Source organism: Oncorhynchus gorbuscha, linkage group LG02, assembly GCF_021184085.1.
Source record: "Oncorhynchus gorbuscha isolate QuinsamMale2020 ecotype Even-year linkage group LG02, OgorEven_v1.0, whole genome shotgun sequence".
NCBI lineage: Eukaryota > Metazoa > Chordata > Actinopteri > Salmoniformes > Salmonidae > Oncorhynchus > Oncorhynchus gorbuscha.
The window spans coordinates 68,106,329-68,120,676 of record NC_060174.1 but is presented as its reverse complement, the minus strand read 5'-3'; the positions used below and the strand labels follow the sequence as shown (position 1 = coordinate 68,120,676).

Sequence of the window (14,348 nt, the reverse complement as noted above, 5' to 3'; positions counted from 1 at the left end):
GCTACACACTACAAAGGAACAGCCATTTTGGGTTGGCTGTTCATACCAATCCTGGTGGGGTAAAATATGGCGAGTTAGTATTAGAGAAAGAACTGGATCGAGAAAAAGAGCAGGATGTGACATTGTTACTTACTGCTGTTGACGGTGGGACTCCCCAGAGATCTGGTACTGTAGTTATACACGTCACTGTGTTGGATGCTAACGACAATATTCCAGTGTTTAGCCAGAACCTTTTTAAGGTCAGTTTGCCCGAAAATTCTCCCTTTGGCACTGTAATAGTTACTGTAACCGCCACAGATGCTGACGAGGGACAAAATGGGGACGTGATGTATGAATTCGGCCCCATCTCTAATGAATTGAATTACTTGTTTTCTCTTGACCCCAAAACTGGAGACATCAGAATAGCAGGACAGGTGGATTTCGAAAAAGAGTCGATATATGAATTGAGTATTCAAGCCAAAGACGGTTCAGGTTTGACATCGTTTGCCAACGTGGTCATAGAAATTACAGATATGAATGACAATGCACCAGTAATATATATCAAATCACTTAGCAATCCCATCCCTGAGAACGTGTTACCTGGTACAGAGGTGGGCATCATCAATGTACAGGATAAAGACTCGGAGGGAAATGAACAGGTCCGCGTCTCCATTCAACAAAATGTTCCTTTCAAACTGAACCCTTCAATCAAAAACTACTATTCTCTGGTAACAACTAGTGAACTAGACCGAGAGATAATATCAGATTATAACATAACTATCACTGCCACCGATGAGGGGTCTCCACCTTTATCCTCATCAAAGATCATTAATTTATCTGTATCAGACGTGAATGACAACCCACCTGTGTTTGAAGAACAATCCTACAGCGCCTACATGACTGAAAATAACAAACCTGGTTCCTCTATGTGTTCTGTTACTGCCAGAGACCCAGACTGGAGACAGAACGGCACAGTGGTCTATTCTCTATTGCACAGCGAGGTCAAAGACTTTCTGGTGTCTTCATATGTTTCCATTAACGGAGACACGGGGGTGATCCATGCAGTGAGAGCATTTGATTATGAGCAGTTTAGGAGCTTCAAAGTCCACGTTGTAGCCAGAGACAATGGTTCTCCTCCACTCAGCAGTAACGTGACAGTGAATATCTTCATAACAGATGAGAATGATAACTCTCCCCAGATATTATACCCTGCTCCAGCAGGGAACTCCTTGATGACTGAGATGGTCCCCAAAGCTGCTCTGGCGAGGTCCCTGGTTTCCAAGGTGATAGCTGTGGATGCTGACTCTGGACAGAATGCTTGGCTTTCCTATCAGATGATCAAATCGACTGATCCGGGACTTTTCACGATTGGTCTCCACAGTGGAGAGATCACCGCACAGCGGGACATTTCTGAATCTGACAGTATGAAGCAGAACCTTGTTATATCAGTGAAAGATAACGGACAGCCCTCTCTCTCTACAACCTGTGATGTATATTTACTCATATCAGATAACTTGGCTGAAGTTCCAGAACTGAAAGACATGACTCATGAAGATCGTTCCAAACTAACTTCATACTTGATCATTGGTCTGGTCTCTGTTTCCACCTTTTTCCTGACTTTCATTATTCTCATCCTGGCCGTGAGGTTCTGCCGCAGTAGAAAGCCTAGAATGTTGTTTGATGGAGCAGTCGCCATTCCCAGCGCGTATCTCCCTCCCAACTATGCAGAGGTGGATGGAGCTGGAACTCTGCGCAGTTCTTACAATTATGACGCATACCTGACAACGGGCTCACGCACCAGTGACTTCAAGTTTGTCAGATCTTACAATGACAGCACGCTGCCTGCTGACCAGACACTGAGGAAGAACCTAAATGAACCTTTTGGAGAAAACATTATCACGTTCAACACCGTGGGGGAGTGTGAGGTGAGATTGCATAGCTTGTGAAAAACTGAAATGCTTTTGATCCAATTGTGCATATAAGAAGCTGTACAACTAACCATGTGGATATATCTCATGAAGCTGTTTAACTATCGGTTTCCTGTTGATCGTATTGTGCTCTTTACATAGCTTAAGTGTTTCTTCATGTAGCCTATTCATACTACTTACAAGGCTTTATCGTTATTCTCAGCTTTAGGCTAATCTTATTACACATGTGTTTACTATTTGTTCTTCAAAACGGCTTCTCACTCATTTAATTCAGTGCCATTTTGTCACTAGTATTCTGAGAATATGTTATTATCAACCATCATCCGATTTCAATGTGACCCAGCAGCCTACAACACACGTAGGCCAATTTCAGAACCATGGACAGCACCCCTTTCGGCATTCAGTCTGTCTCCACACGACAAAACTAAAATTGCAACAAGTGGAGGGCGTGAGATATATTTGATAAAATTAGTTAGTTTTGAGTGTATATATATTTTTCCAGCAATGACATTTGGAAATACATTGTGGACTTTATATTTTGAAGGTTACGGTTACTTTACGTTGTTTATCAGGCTAAACAGTATTTCATTCGATGAAATGTTGTTGACTCAGCTGGGACGCCAAGAGGTTCGTTGAAAATTCTGTTTTCACAAACGTGAATTTAGAAAGGTATTTTTTGACATGATTACATAATTTGATGACATAATTTACCCAATCGTGTTTTTGCTTTCGGGTGAGTGGCAGCCTTTCCTTCATATAATATAAATAATATATGCCATTTAGCAGACGCTTTTATCCAAAGCGACTTACAGTCATACAGTTGGTTGTGGACTTCAACATACTTTCATGCAGTTTTTGTGAAGCTACACGGAGTGTCGCTATTCACCAGCAATAACTTGTAAGTCTTTCTCTCCACCCATTTGTGTCATTTACAGGGAGGAGACCTCATATATTCAGTGTAAGGGAAGTCGCTTATTGACTAGTGGATTTCGCTTTCAGTCGTTATGAACGTTCGTTTGGTTGGATAGCGCTATAATTTACCACACCATTGCATCGGGAATACGTTTTATTAGCTGAAAATGGAATGCAAAGGATTCTCTGCCTTGATGTTCTGCCTGACTTGGTTTATTTTCCTACTGCGTACCAGCTATGGAGACGTGACCTATTCTGTTCCGGAGGAGCTGAAACGCGGATCTGTGATCGGAAATATAGCCAAGGATCTGGGGCTGGATGCAAAACGAATCGTGCATCGAAAAGCTCGCTTAGATGCGGATGGTAGCAGCAAACGTCATTGTGAAATCGATCTGAATACTGGTGATTTGATCGTTGCTGAAATAATAGACCGGGAACAGCTTTGCGGTAGGAGGATTTCATGCAACCTAAAATATGAGATGGTTCTGGAGAATCCCTTAGAATTACATAACATAATTCTGCAGGTACAAGATATTAATGATAATGCTCCACAATTCCAAGAAGATTTGATAAAGTTGGATATCACAGAGTCAGCAATGAAAGGGGCTCGGTTTGCTGTTAACCAGGCTCATGATGCAGATATAGGACAGAATTCCGTTCAAAGCTACACAATACAAAGGAACGACCATTTTAGTTTGGCGGTTCATACCATTCCCGGTGGGGGGAAGTATAGCGAGTTAGTGTTAGAGACGGAACTAGATCGAGAACGACAACAGGAGGTATCATTATTACTTACTGCCGTTGACGGTGGGACTCCACAGAGATCTGGTACTGTAGTTATACACGTTACTGTGTTGGATGCTAACGATAATAAACCAGTGTTTAGCCAGAATGTCTATAAGGTCAGTGTACCTGAAAATTCTCCAATAGGGTCATTAGTGGTTACTGTGACGGCAACAGATGCAGACGAGGGGGCAAATGGAGAGGTGACGTACGGATTTGGCTCCATCTCAGATGAAGTGAATCAATTATTTTCCCTTAATCCCAAAACGGGTGAAATTAACATAGCTGGATTTATGGATTACGAAAAGGAGTCAATATATGAATTAAGTATTCAAGCGAAAGACAATTCAGGGTTGACGTCATTTGTCAACATAGTTGTTGATATTAAAGATGTGAATGATAATGCACCATTAATATTGATCAAATCACTTAGCAATCCCATCCCTGAGGATGTGTTACCTGGAACAGAGGTGGGGATAATTAATGTACAGGATAAAGATTCAGAGGCAAATAGACAGGTCCGCTGCTCCATTCAACAAAATGTTCCTTTCAAACTAAACCCCTCAATCAAAAACTACTATTCTTTGGTAACAACTAGTGAATTAGACCGTGAGATAATATCAGATTATAACATAACTATTACTGCCACTGACGAGGGGTCTCCACCTTTATCCTCCTCAAAGACTATTCATTTATCTGTATCAGACGTTAATGACAATCCCCCTGCGTTTGAAGAACAATCCTACAGTTCCTATGTGACTGAAAATAACAAGCCTGGCTCCTCTATGTGTTCTGTTACTGCCAGAGACCCAGACTGGAGACAGAATGGCACGGTGGTCTATTCTCTATTGCCCAGTCATGTCAATGGTGTTCCGGTGTCCTCATTTTTATCCATTAACGGAGACACGGGGGTGATCCATGCTGTCAGAACATTTGATTATGAGCAGTTTAGGAGCTTCAAAGTCCACGTTGTAGCCAGAGACAATGGTTCTCCTCCACTCAGCAGTAACGTGACAGTGAATGTCTTCATAACAGATGAGAATGATAACTCTCCCCAGATATTATACCCTGCTCCAGCAGGGAACTCCTTGATGACTGAGATGGTCCCCAAAGCTGCTCTGGCGGGGTCCCTGGTTTCCAAGGTGATAGCTGTGGATGCTGACTCAGGACAGAACTCTTGGCTGTCATATCAGATCGTGAAATCAACTGATCCGGGACTTTTCATGATTGGTCTCCACAGTGGAGACATCCGGGCACTGCGGGACATTTCTGAATCTGACAGTATGAAGCAGAACCTTGTTATATCAGTGAAAGACAACGGAGAGCCCTCTCTCTCTACAACCTGTAATGTATATTTACTCATATCAGATAACTTGGCTGAAGTTCCAGAACTGAAAGACATGGCTTATGAGGATAGTTCCAAACTAACTTCCTATTTGATCATTGGTCTGGTCTCTGTCTCCACCTTTTTCCTGACTTTCATTATTCTCATTCTGACCGTGAGGTTCTGCCGCAGGAGAAAGCCTCAAATTACTTTTGATGGAGCAGTCGCCATTCCCAGCGCGTATTTCCCTCCCAACTATGCAGAGGTGGATGGAGCTGGAACTCTGCGCAGTTCTTACAATTATGACGCATACCTGACAACGGGCTCACGCACCAGTGACTTCAAGTTTGTGAGATCTTACAATGACAGCACCCTGCCTGCTGATCTTACACTTAAGAGGAGTCAAGTTGAGTGTTTGGGAGAAAGTATAATCACTCTTAATGATGCGGGAGAGTCTGAGGTGAGACATGAAGCATGCATGCCTAAAAGTAATTTTTTACAATATGTTTTATAATGTTCCAGAATAATGTTGATGCAGTGTCCTGTGACAGATTTGGATAAAGGTCATGAAGTCTTACGACACGATTGACCGTAGCTATACGTTTTCATCTGAACTTCTATTGCTAGTTCTGGTTGACACGACATTGCTTACACTGAGCTTTTGACATTAGGCCTACAGCTGATGACATTGTTAAGTCGACGACTCAGATGTCAGAGAGTTGCCTTTACACTAGATCTTCTTTACTTTGGGTTTTGAGATCGGTACTAAATGACTACATTCCCTTTTACTTGCATATTGAGATTTTAAGCTTGGCATTAGGCCTACAGGGCTCCCGAGTGGCACAGCGGTCTAAGGCACTGCATCTCAGTGGTAGAGGCGTCACTACAGACCCTGGTTCGATTACAGGCTGTATCACAACAGGCCGTGTTTGGGAGTCCCGTAGTGCGACGCACAATTGGCCCAGAGTCGTCCGGGTTTTGCTGGGGTAGGCCGCCATTGTAAATAAGAATTTGTTCATAACTGACTTGCCTAGTTAAATAAAAATAAAAACAGCTTGTGACATGGTGAAGTGGAAGACTCAGATGTTGTGGAGTTATATTTACAGTAGATCTTCTCTGTTTTGGATTTTGAGATCGGTACACTATAAAAAAATATTCTGGGGTGAATTGAAATCTACAAAAAAAACATACTTAATTTAAAAAAAAGAGTTCAAGTAATTTCAGTGATTTGTACATTTAAAAATAATGTATATTTTATTAGGATTACCAAAGACATTTAGTGATCTAATTTTAATACATGTGAGTACATTTTAATAAGAATAATATTTCTCTTAATTGAATCATTTAAGTTCTTGCAACAACTTGCCGGTAATTCAAAAACATTTATGACAGAAGAAAATGAATCATCAAACAATACTTGCATTTCTACCTCCAGCTACTGCTTGTCAATTGAGCATTGAGATCTGTCAAAGTGGTTTAAAATGGCAAATGATCAAATACATTAAACAATGTTAAACATTACATTTTTTTTGAAACACTAATTCTGTCTGTTGTGTTTTACTAAATATTTGTGTGAGATCAACTCATATTTAATCATATTATCAGGAAATTACAACACATTTTCATGGCTATTATTAATTCCCTGGACTTACTTTATTTGTGTAAATCCAAACAATTTATTTAAAACATCTACTTAAAAACATAGGAAGTTACATCTACTAGTAATATTAAATTAAGTGTCATCTTGTTAACTTCATTTGTAAAGTATATTCAACACTTAATTTGTTACAGTACTAAATAAGTGCATTCCTTTTTTTCTCCATATGTCTTTACCACTTCCTTGGCATGGTTTTTAAGCATGCTGGGAAATCCTTTCACTTAAATAATGTCTACCTAACATTCATCAATATTGTGTAGCCTACTTATTGCGTAGCATGGCTAGACTGTAGCCTTCTCTCTGTGATCTACTCGCCTACGTCAGTTGCTAGGCCCTACTTCAGTTTCGAGAGAACACGTTTCATGACCTTGATGTGGACGGTGCCCACTGCATTAGCATTTATAAGTGTGATAGGAAGTTGAGTTGTGAATTATGTGATAGTGGACTATTTCTTATTTCAGATAAAGTAGGTCTTATTTGTGTGTGCATTTTATGTGAGAAGTGAATCACATTTTTCGACATTGGATGAGTTGTTATGGTGAATTTAACTTTCGTTATTTGAGAATCAATTGTCGGCAGCTGATGTAAGTAAGGGGCATATGGGCTTATTTCCTAGAGACTTTCAGTGTGTGCTTGCATTTTTGTTTTACTAAAATAACAAATATTATCATTTGGAAACACTCAGTATAGTGTTATTCTCTGTTTTTTTCTAGACCTACTTGGGATTGCAGTTATGGAAAAGTACTCCATGTGTCGCTATTCACCAGCTAAAGCCATATCTCCCCAACCATATCCTGCTGTAGGCTGTAAGGAAAGGGGGAGACTCATTTGAATACAGTGTAGGCTAGCGGAAGAACCCATCACTTGGTAGAACATAACACGTATTGACCCAGTCGCTTTTTTCATTTTTTTCCAACTGAAAATATATTGTTTGATCACCATACTATTGGAATAAACGTTGGTGTCTGAAAATGGAATTCAAACGATTCTCGTTCTCTGCCTCATTGCTCGGCCTGGCTTTGTTTCTTTTCCTGATGCGCACCAGCAATGGAGACGTGACCTATTCTTTTCCGGAGGAGATGAAACGCGGATCTATGATCGGGAATATAGCCAAGGATCTCGGCCTGGATCCAAAAGGACTGTATGTTCGTAAAGCTCGTCTAGAAATGGATGGTAGCAACACGCTGTATTGTGACATTAACCTGAGCACTGGCGACCTGATTGTTGCTGAGAGAATGGACAGGGAGCAGCTCTGTGGCAGAAGGGTTTCGTGTGTATTAAACTATGAAATGGTGCTCGAGAATCCTTTAGAATTACACCGCGTCCTTCTTCAGATACAAGATATTAATGACAATTCACCACAATTCGCGAACGATCGCATTACGTTTGAGATCAGAGAATCAGCCGTTAAAGGCGCTCGATTTGCGGTCCATCAGGCTCATGATGCAGATATAGGACTGAACGCTGTTCAAAGCTACACACTACAAAGGAACGACCATTTTAGTCTAGCCGTTAATACAATACCTGGTGGGGGAAAGTATGGGGAGTTAACGTTAGATAAAGAGTTAGATCGAGAACAACAGCAGGAGGTGACTTTATTACTTACTGCTGTTGATGGTGGGACTCCGCAGAGATCTGGTACTGTAGTTATACACGTCACTGTGCTGGATGCTAATGATAATGTCCCAGCATTTAGCCAGAACGTCTATAAGGTCAGAATACCTGAAAATGCACCCCTGGGTACTGTTGTAGTGACCGTGAGCGCAACAGACGTTGACGAGGGACAAAATGGCGAAGTGGTGTATATATTTGGTCCCATTTCAGTTGAATTGAATGAATTATTTTCTCTTGACCCTAAAACGGGTGACATTAGTTTATCTGGACAGATGGACTTCGAAAAGGAGTCCGTTTATGAAATTAGCATACAGGCCCAGGATAGCTTGGGGTTGACGTCTTTTGCCAACGTTGTCATCGAGATTACAGATGTAAATGACAATGCCCCGGTAATATCTCTTAAATCTTTGACCAATCCCATCCCTGAGAACGTGTTACCTGGCACAGAGGTGGGCATCATTAATGTACAGGATAAAGACTCGGAGGGAAATAGACAGGTCCGATGCTCCATTCAACAAAATGTTCCGTTCAAACTTAACCCTTCTATTAAAAACTACTATTCTCTGGTCACAACAGTTAAACTAGATCGTGAGATAATATCAGAATATAACATAACTATCACTGCCACTGACGAGGGGGCTCCGCCTTTATCCTCCTCAAAGACAATTCATTTATCTGTGTCAGACGTGAATGACAACCCACCTGTGTTTGAAGAACAATCCTACAGCGCCTATGTGACTGAAAATAACAAGCCTGGCTCCTCTATGTGTTCTGTTACTGCCAGAGACCCAGACTGGAGACAGAACGGCACGGTGGTCTATTCTCTATTGCCCAGTGAGATTAATGGTTTTCCGGTGTCCTCATTTTTATCAATTAACGGAGACACAGGGGTGATCCATGCTGTGAGAGCATTTGATTATGAGCAGTTTAGGAGCTTCAAAGTCCACGTTATAGCCAGAGACAATGGTTCTCCTCCACTCAGCTGTAACGTGACAGTGAGTGTCTTCATAACAGATGAGAATGATAACTCTCCCCAGATATTATACCCTGCTCCAGCAGGGAACTCCTTGATGACTGAGATGGTCCCCAAAGCTGCTCTGGCGGGGTCCCTGGTTTCCAAGGTGATAGCTGTGGATGCTGACTCTGGACAGAACGCTTGGCTTTCATATCACATCGTGAAATCGACTGATCCTGGACTTTTCACCATTGGTCTCCACGGTGGAGAGATCCGTGCACATCGGGACATTTCTGAATCTGACAGTATGAAGCAGAACCTTGTTATATCAGTGAACGATAACGGACAGCCCTCTCTCTCTACAACCTGTAATGTCTATTTACTCATATCAGATAACTTGGCTGAGGTTCCAGAACTGAAAGACATGGCTTATGAGGATAGTTCCAAACTAACTTCCTATTTGATCATTGGTCTGGTCTCTGTTTCCACCTTTTTCCTGACTTTCATTATTCTCATCCTGGCCGTGAGGTTCTGCCGCAGTAGAAAGCCTAGAATGTTGTTTGATGGAGCAGTCGCCATTCCCAGCGCGTATTTCCCTCCCAACTATGCAGAGGTGGACGGAGCTGGAACTCTGCACAGTTCTTACAATTATGACGCATACCTGACAACGGGCTCACGCACCAGTGACTTCAAGTTTGTCAGATCTTACAATGACAGCACCCTGCCTGCTGATGTTACACTGGAGAGGAGCCCAGATAATGTATTAGAAGGGAGTATCATCACGCTCAACCCTGCAGGAAACTCTGAGGTAACCCATGCCTTTATTTAGCATTTTATGAGGATGGTTTGTCCTACGTGGTTTTGAAACGAAATAATACTTATTTGCATCTTGGCAATAGCAAACTTCCTAACGTGAAAGGCCCCACGCTATGTTTTAGTTGCAGGTTGTATATTAAAGTTAGCTAAACAGCATTAGTATGCTCTTCTAGTGTGAGAGAGTAAGGCGCAACATGAAGTCATCTGAAGGGTAATGCAGCTACAGTTCTTGTATTGTTTTTAATGTGTTTATAATTTGCTCACGCATTTTGGTACCACTTCCACTGAAATATCATCAATTTATAATACTGAATATAATCAAAGTGGCATATTATCCGACAGATATAGGATCTTAATATGTTTGATGCAGCAATGGGAAATATGAATTATTATGTGGGTTATAACTAATGGATATTTTTGTAGGTGAAAATCAAGTCTGAAATGTTAAAGTGGAAATTACAAACTTCAAACGTACCTTTTAAGCCTCAAATACACTACACGTTTTACATCCCTGCATTTGGTGATTCAATTAAGATCCTACATCTCTACAGCTGTACCCGAGTTTTTCTGCTTCTGCTAAATTTAAGTTGGTCAATTATTTTCATATATTCCATTTCACTGTTCATTCTACAGTAGCCTGCAGGACTTAAATGAATAAACTCAAACGCTGAAAATACAAATCACATCGCCTTCCAATTCTGATGAAGCAACGCTAGCACTGTTTCAGCACCACATCGATAGACAGCGCAACTAAGATGCCTGTTTCTCAGTGAAACAGGCAACGCTGCAAAAGCTCTTCTCCACCTATTCGACTTTGAAACAGGTTTCCGCCAATACTTAAATTAACCTAGATTTATTTTGGATGCTATGTTTGAAACTGAAAAATAACATTTACCGGATTGCATGCTACTTCTGCGCATTCACATTCACACTTTATTTGGCAAAAGGCTACCCTGAATGTCGTGGTGGCTTATGGATTTAAGAGGTTAATTTGAATGCAATTGATTGTAGTTTTCATTGACATACTCTAAGTGTCGCTGTTCACTATATATTGGCCGATAGGCACATCTCTCCCCCAGTCCACGCATAGAAAAGGAGGAGATAGAGGCCTACTTTGGTCAGTGTGACAAACCATCGTCTCGATTAGACAGAGGCTTAGTGTGTATCGTCGGCTATTCCACACCTTAAAGGAGCAAATGTTTCATTTTGAGGGCTGAACAATATCTTTACCAAGATTTTTTGTTGGACTACTTGTGTCATTTGAGAAGATGGAGTACATCGGATTATCATTGTCTGTTTCGACGTTCCGTCTGGTTTTCCTCGTCTTCATGGTGCGACAGAGCCATGGAGATATGAGCTATTCTATTCCAGAGGAGATGAAACGCGGATCTGTGATCGGGAATATAGCCAAGGACCTCGGTCTGGATGCGAGAAGATTTTCATCTCGCAAGGCTCGTTTGGATATGGATGGTAGTCGTCAAGGTTACTGTGACATCAATGTGAATACCGGAGATTTAATTGTGGCTGAAACAATAGACAGGGAGGAGCTGTGTGGACCGAAGGTTACTTGTTCTTTAAAATACGAGCTTGTGCTGGAAAAACCTCTGGAATTACATCGTATTAATGTGCAAGTCCAAGATATAAATGATAACTCCCCAACATTTTCTAACACACAAATTAATTTAGAAATCAGTGAGTCTGCGGTGAGAGGAACACGTTTCCTTCTCAGCGAAGCTCATGATGCGGATATAGGACATAATGCAGTTCAAAAATATTCACTCGGAAAAAACGACTATTTTGTTTTGGGTGTTCATACAAACCCAGATGGTGGGAAATACGGTGAGTTAGTTGTAGAGAGGGAATTAGATCGAGAACAACAGCAGGAGGTGAAATTGTTACTTACTGCGGTTGACGGTGGGACTCCACAGAGATCTGGTACTGTAGTTATACACGTCACTGTGTTGGATGCTAACGACAATATTCCAGTGTTTACTCGGAACGTCTATAAGGTCAGCCTACCTGAGAATTCTCCATTGGGTACCGTAGTAAGTACAGTGACTGCTATTGATGCAGACGAGGGACCTAATGGCGATGTGACCTATGAACTCGGTCGTATAAGTAACAAAGCAGGGAAGCTGTTTTTGATTAACAAGACAACCGGAGAAATAAAAGTGATCGGCCACATTGATTTCGAAGAGGAAACATATTATGAAATGAGCGTGCAAGCAAAAGATGGTTTAGGGTCAGCCTCAAATTGTAAGGTTATTATAGAAATCACAGATGTGAATGATAATGCACCAATAATATTGATCAAATCTCTAAGCAATCCCATCCCAGAGGACGTGTTACCTGGTACAGAGGTGGGCATCATTAATGTACAGGATAAAGACTGGGAGGGAAATAAACAAGTCCGCTGCTCCATTCAACAAAATGTTCCTTTCAAACTTAACCCTTCTATTAAAAACTATTATTCTCTGGTCACAACAGCAGAACTAGACCGTGAGATAATATCAGAATATAACATAACTATCACTGCCACTGACGAGGGGTCTCCACCTTTATCCTCCTCAAAGACAATTCATTTATCTGTGTCAGACGTGAATGACAACCCACCTGTGTTTGAAGAACAATCCTACAGCGCCTACGTGACTGAAAATAACAAGCCGGGCTCCTCTATGTGTTCTGTTACTGCCAGAGACCCAGACTGGAGACAGAACGGCACTGTGGTCTATTCTCTATTGCCTAGTGGTGTCAATGGTGTTCCGGTGTCCTCATTTGTATCCATTAATGGAGACACGGGGGTGATCCATGCTGTGAGAGCATTTGATTATGAGCAGTTCAGGAACTTCAAAGTCCACGTTGTAGCCAGAGACAATGGTTCTCCTCCACTCAGCAGTAACGTGACAGTGAGTGTCTTCATAACAGATGAGAATGATAACTCTCCCCAGATATTATACCCTGCTCCAGCAGGGAACTCCTTGATGACTGAGATGGTCCCCAAGGCTGCTCTGGCGGGGTCCCTGGTTTCCAAGGTGATAGCTGTGGATACTGACTCTGGACAAAACGCATGGCTTTCATATCAGATGATCAAATCAACTGATCCTGGACTTTTCACCATTGGTCTCCACAGCGGAGAGATCAGGGCACAGCGGGACATTGCTGAATCTGACAGTATGAAGCAGAACCTTGTTATATCAGTGAAAGATAACGGACAGCCCTCTCTCTCTACAACCTGTGATGTATATTTACTCATATCAGATAACTTGGCTGAAGTTCCAGAACTGAAAGACATGACTTATGAGGATAGTTCCAAATTAACTTCCTATTTGATCATTGGTCTGGTCTCTGTTTCCACCTTTTTCCTGACTTTCATTAGTCTCATTCTGGCCGTGAAGTTCTGCCGCAGTAGAAAGCCTAGAATGTTGTTTGATGGAGCAGTCGCCATTCCCAGCGCGTATCTCCCTCCCAACTATGCAGAGGTGGATGGGGCTGGAACTCTGCGCAGTTCTTACAATTATGACGCATACCTGACAACGGGCTCACGCACCAGTGACTTCAAGTTTGTCAGATCTTACAATGACAGCACCCTGCCTGCTGATGTTACACTGAGGAAGAGTCAAATTGAGGTTTTGGGAGAAAGTGTATTCACTCCTGACGTCGTGGGGAATACTGAGGTGAGATTAGAATCCTATTTTTATTATTGATTGACCTTCTATGTTAACACATGTATTGAGATGAACAGAAGTCTGTCAAATGTTTGAATGTGATCACTGTGTTGTTGGCTTATCAGACATTGCGACGTTTTTAAATGCACTGAATTCAGGAGGCGCCACTGGTAATGTGTGAGAATCAACAGGCCACATCCCTTCTAGGTTTTTTTGCGAGGGATTAAACGATCATTTTACTCAAGCGTCTTATGCCAGAGCATGGTGTCATATCTATAGACATATTTGCTGTTTTTCTAATGCAGGATACACGTTTACAAGATTGAAGTGCTCCGTCTGTAATTATATAGGCCTATGCTGGGTCAAATAGCCTCCTTCTATATTACGTGAACATATTTCTGACGTTTATTGGATAGCAATTTGCAGCACTAAATTATTAACCACTCTGGCACAATCTATCATTCAGAAGCAAGTGAGGAAAATGAAATGAAATGTCAATGTTGTTTAGGATAACATGATAGGCTATGTTATTTAGGCCTATATTTTAACATTTCTAAAATCGCATTAACGAAAAGCAGTTGTCAATTATCAAGCCTTTGGTACTTTATATTTTAAAATGCACCCAAAACAACCGAAATAATACACTAATATAATATATACATTGCATATTATTCAATGACAGAAAAGGTTACCCTCATCTCGGTTACTCTATTGC

General features: G+C 41.4%; 1 protein-coding gene across 20 annotated transcripts in view; it reads left to right on the top strand.

Annotated features, from left to right (window-relative positions):
• Positions 1-14,348, top strand: part of LOC124008017 (protocadherin gamma-C5-like) — a 138,990-nt gene that overhangs the window by 45,278 nt on the left and 79,364 nt on the right. For 3 of the 20 annotated variants that reach the window (XM_046319319.1, XM_046319191.1, XM_046319031.1), the window contains exon 1: positions 7,489-9,960. The exons of 12 other annotated variants lie outside the window; for them this stretch is intronic. In XM_046319319.1, the coding sequence (XP_046175275.1) occupies positions 7,555-9,960 (2,406 nt within the window). In that variant the 5' untranslated portion in view covers positions 7,489-7,554. Of the gene's footprint in view, positions 1-2,879; positions 5,387-7,488; positions 9,961-11,085; positions 13,643-14,348 lie in introns of those variants that run through there. 5 more of the 20 variants (XM_046319210.1, XM_046319051.1, XM_046319312.1 and 2 more) reach the window with 3 other exon arrangements.